This window comes from Clupea harengus, chromosome 3, assembly GCF_900700415.2.
Source record: "Clupea harengus chromosome 3, Ch_v2.0.2, whole genome shotgun sequence".
NCBI classification, from domain to species: domain Eukaryota; kingdom Metazoa; phylum Chordata; class Actinopteri; order Clupeiformes; family Clupeidae; genus Clupea; species Clupea harengus.
Window position 1 is genome coordinate 29,738,036 of NC_045154.1, and position 5,000 is coordinate 29,743,035.

Below are 5,000 nucleotides of genomic sequence, written 5' to 3' on the forward strand. Positions count from 1 at the left end.
AGTGTGTGTGCGTGTGTGTGTGTGAGAGTGTGTATTTGTGTGTGAGTGCGAGAGAGGAGAGGATGAGTGTGTGTGTGTGTGTGTGTGTGTGTGTGTGTGAGTGTGAGAGAGGAGAGGATGAGTGTGTGTGTGTGTGTGTGTGTGTGTGTGTGTGAGTGTGTGTGTGTGTGTGTGTGTGTGTGTGTGTGTGTGTGTGTGTGTGTGTGTGTGTGTGTGTGTGTGTGTGTGTGTAGAGCTGTGAATGAGACAGCTGTGCGGAGGCACCTTCCTGGCGATCCTCTCCACCACCACCTTGGCCACAGGGGTGATGGGCCCCCCCTCTGGGTCGTAGAACGGGCTCTGGGGGTGGTCCAGGCTGGTGAGGGGCCGGATCCTGTCCTGGGGGAGCATGGGCTTGTTGGGTGACTGAAAGGGGCGCAGAACACACACACACACACACACACACACACACACACACACACACACACACACACACACACACAGACATAATGAGAAAGAGCAGTGAGTGAAAAGGCTGACACACTCCAACAGCCATCTGTTAAGGGTGGATGGAGGTATGGTGGAGTGGGGGTGGTGGTGGTGACGAGCTGCTGTCGCTCATCTCATCTGAGTCTGCATAATTCCCCCGGCAGCGTGTCGCCAGCCCCACCACTGATTTATGCCTTTGTTTCTAGTCGCCATCTTGCCGTGACCTATCCTTCAGACATAATGCTGATGGCAAAAAGTCACACTCGACTCCGCGCTGACAAGAGTGACTAATGACTAGCGTAGCAGCGCGCCTTTATTGACTTCAGCTGACTTACTGTACTTTGCATACCACCGCCTCTGTAGCAGGCATACCACTGCCTCTGTAGCAGGCATACCACTGCCTCTGTAGCAGGCATACCACTGCCTCTGTAGCAGGCATACCACTGCCTCTGTAGTAGGCATACCACTGCCTCTGTAGCAGGCATACCACTGCCTCTCACTGACTCCTGCGTTACCCTGCCTGCTTTCACACCAGCAGAGGGCAGGCCTATGAAGCTTTGATTCTGGAGCTCCGAACACAGAACATTTACAGAGCTCAGTCTTTAAGGCTATTTAACCTGGAATCCAGCTTGGGTAAATATGAATGTCTTAATGGCATCAATAACAACACACTGAATGTGCTACGGTATGTTTGCTCATAATTTTTTTTTTCAAGGCATGCAATGTGTTTGTTTTCTTTTCCACCAGAAGCCTGGTCGCTTGTATATACACAGGCTGTAAAACTAAGAAAATGCAATTTCTCAAGAGCCATTCACAGCACCCGGATGAGGAGCGTCTGTTCCTCTCGACTAGCGGCCCTAAGGCAAACTCAGAAGTCATTGATTTTGTTAGATAGGGGGTTGGAGGTCTTGAGACGCACCTCGTAGGTGAACCCGCTGTCCGTGCCGGCGTCCCAGGGGATGAGGTCCTGCGTCATGTGCTGCACCCAGCCGCACTCCTTGGTGCAGAGGTCCTCTGCCGACAGGCCCACGTTCCAGTCGGGGCTGGGGCCCAGCATGGTCAGGAAGGACATGAGGTGGCGCGTGCGGTCCACGGAGAACTCCGCCGAAGGGGCCGTCCGACTACACAGTAAGGGGGAAGGGTGAGATAGAGGAGGTGGTCAACAACATTAGGTGTCTTTCTGGCTTTAGGGCCTGGTATCATGGTACAATGAATTATGAATTATTGAGGAAGTATGCAATGTCAAAGGATGTTTGTGTAACAGTGGATTGTTGGGTTGTACAGTGGGCATTTTCCCAACTGGTAATCAACCCCTTAAACCTAACTAAAGTAAGGCAGGTGATGTGTAACCTTTCACAAAACCACCATTGCCACACCATGCAGCTTTATGGAATAAGACTCCTGTAATATTCATGATGTTTCCATGGCCACAATCGCCAGAGGTCTCCCACTGAACTCTAAGATTGATCCTCTGGATCTGCAGCAGAGGGAAGGGCCTGGATTGAGACTCAGTAAAGACTTTCTTATACACGCTGAACTGCAACGGCTGCTGAGAATCCATGGTGGTGAGGTGGTGATGCCCTCAAAAGCAGTCTGTCGTGGAACTTTTAAACGGTCCATAAGTCTAATAAAAAACAAATAATAAGACTACAACGTCTATGAGAACAACTTAAGCTGTTTTCTTCTGGGAGAAGTGAGATATTTTCTCACATACAGTACCTGAAGGGAGAGAAAAGACCCACGTGGCCCCACATGAGGATGGCGTTTATCTCGCACTTTTAATCCTACAGAAATAATTTGTTGCTCGCAAACTCCTTGCGTCTGAACAGAGGAAACTGCTGGGCTTAATTGACAGTCTGATACTGAAACAGGTCAACTGAATGTCCCGATAGCAATGAGGCTGGAGGGAGGCCATTAACCTCAATTGCCACAGCCCCCTCGGGACAGAGCGGCACACAACTCATCAGCACGGAAGCCTTCTCCTTGCAAACAAAACAGCTCATCAAATATTAACCGGCTCATTAATGAATTTTGAGGGAACATCCAGGGGCGCGGTAGGCAGGTACTAAAGACATGTTGTTGCTAAACCCACTGCTTAAGGACGGCTGCTACAGATTTGTAGGACACCCAAGAGGATGACAAGCAAATCAAAGAAAGGATGAATAATTTGGCTCAGACTCTGAAGTGTGCTCTCAGTGCAGACTTCCGCTTTCCACTTGTACTTGTACATTTCTGTGATGTTTTATTTATTTATTTATTATTATTATTATTATTATTATTATTGTAAAAAAAAATGTCACCTTTGAAAATAACTCTGCAAATCTATTAAGAGCTGCACTTTGCATTGAATAGAAGTTTCATGAATAACTTAACTGGAGTGTGAAAATGCACTGACACAAAGATGTACGCCTCCAGGAGTGAGAGAGAGAGAGAGAGAGAGAGAGAGGGAAGGCGTGAGTAAACACAGCGCACTTACATATTGAGAGGCTGCCAGGCTGGCCACTGTGCCTTGGTTTTAATGACTGTCAGCACGTCATCACCCTGCAGATACAGAGAAGAAAGAACAGCAGGTTAGGATTCATCGGCTCTGCCCTGACTTGCATGGAGAAAATACACGCACGCACACACACACACACACACAGAGAGAGAGAAAGAGAGACAAAAAGAGAGAGAAAGAGACAGAGAGAGAGAAAGAGAGAGAGACAGAAAGAGAGAGAGAGAAAGAGAGAGGGATCGACTGCAAACCCAGGTGGTCTATTCTGAGGAATGACATTCAGAGGTAGATAAAGAAGTGCTGAAGTCAACAGTCGCCGTTGGAAGAAGGACAGGAGAGGAGAGGAGAGGAGGGAAATTAAACTTTTCACGACTTTCCTTCACACATAAAAAAAACAAGTACTTCAGCTAAATGGGGGAGTTGATGAACTTGCTAACCATAAATTAGTACTGATCTTCATTCCACGTGAGAATGGGGGCGGTAGCTTGGTAAAAAAAACGTGTTTGGTGTGCCGAGAAGACATCTACCTCCAATCAAACCTTTCAACTGAAATGGACCTCACATTCATTCAAAGCGTACTGCTGGTGGGAGAAACCCACACTAGCTGTCCTCACAAGAGAGCAACATGCAGTGACGAATGCGGCAGCAGCAGTGGAGGATGCAGTTTGGCGCCAACTAGATGCCTGCTGCTGAAAAATTCACATCCCGTCTGTAAACAGCCCCCGTTTGATGTATTACGAAGTAGGGATTGTGGGGGTGCTGTCAGAGTCTGCTATCTGACATGAAAGAGAAGAACAGAGGGACCACAAAGGACTTGACAAATGGACATTAATTTGAGGAAGGAGAAAAAAAAAAATGTGATGCCGTTTTAAAAGGTTTAAAACAAAATGGTGCTTCCTGAACTGAGATGATTCATTCATCAGTCTTTTATCTGCGGGAATGTGTACTGTAAACATCGAGGGAGAGAGAGAGAGAGAGAGAGAGAGAGAGATAGGGAGAGAGGGAGAGAGAGAGAGAGAGAAGCACAAGAGCTCAAAGACTTTTAGTACTGGATCTGGATCTATTCAGCTGAATCACTGCAAACAGAACTGAAGTGAGTGAAATGAAATAGATTGGTCTTTTGGAAGTATCATTGTATTTCCCCTCTCAAGATGAGGCATTGCTATCACATAGCTTACAGCCTGCAGCATCACTGTCCAAGGGTTCAACTACATTAATGACCAAGGTGAAGCTCATAGTCTGGTTGAATGCTAAAGGTCTCTAGAGTAAGAACACGTTCAGGCACTTCCTTTTTCCACTGTCCGGGCGCACAGTATCATCACTTTCGGAGAAAGACAGGAAAATTGAAAAAAAGAAAAATCAAGCAAGAAAGACAGACAGACAAAACAAAAGAAAGAGGCCGTGTCTTTTTCTCGTCCACGGATGGCTGGCAGCTCTGAAGTCATCTTGAAAGGCTGCTCTCCTTTGGGGCTCTTTTGGGAAGGAGGAAAGGCTGCCTCCGGCTCAGCTCATCTCAGCTAGCTCTGCTCTGCTCTGCTCTGGCCCTCTGGGGCAGCCCTACTCCAGGCCCCCTGCTATTAGCTCCACTAGCCCAGCTCAGGCTCTGTGTCTTCACCCAGGCAGACGGCACTCCCTCACTAACACGCTGTCAACACTCCAAGGCTCCCCGGGAAAACACTGTGGGCCTCTGCACACGAATACAAATGTTTTGAACTGTTTTCCAAAGGATCTGAAAGTTTTTTTTTTTTTTTAAATGCCTTCAGACTAGAACTGGGTGATCTCAGCTGAAATAAATATGATAATGTCACCGATTTAGCTTGGTGGCAATGTTGGTGCTGTTGGTATTTCAACTGTGCAGGTACGCGTCAGAATTGATCACAAAAAACTCACAACCAGTCACAGCCTGACACGATTTATCACTATGAGAGAATGTAGGTCAGCTGGAGGTTAAAGATAATGGTATTGGACAATTTTTGGTTAATTACTTAACAAAGAACACTTAAATGCTATTATTCTCATTATGCCCCGATAATTAACA

General features: G+C 47.1%; 1 protein-coding gene across 1 annotated transcript in view; it reads right to left on the reverse strand.

Moving 5' to 3' along the window:
• Positions 1-5,000, reverse strand: part of spon1b (spondin 1b) — a 56,296-nt gene that overhangs the window by 11,877 nt on the left and 39,419 nt on the right. Inside the window, exons 7-9 of the mRNA XM_012839157.3 lie at positions 2,945-3,009; positions 1,388-1,589; positions 265-405 (exon numbers count right to left, since the gene is read on the reverse strand). Coding sequence (XP_012694611.2) covers positions 265-405; positions 1,388-1,589; positions 2,945-3,009 — 408 coding nt within the window. The remainder of the gene's footprint in view (positions 1-264; positions 406-1,387; positions 1,590-2,944; positions 3,010-5,000) is intronic.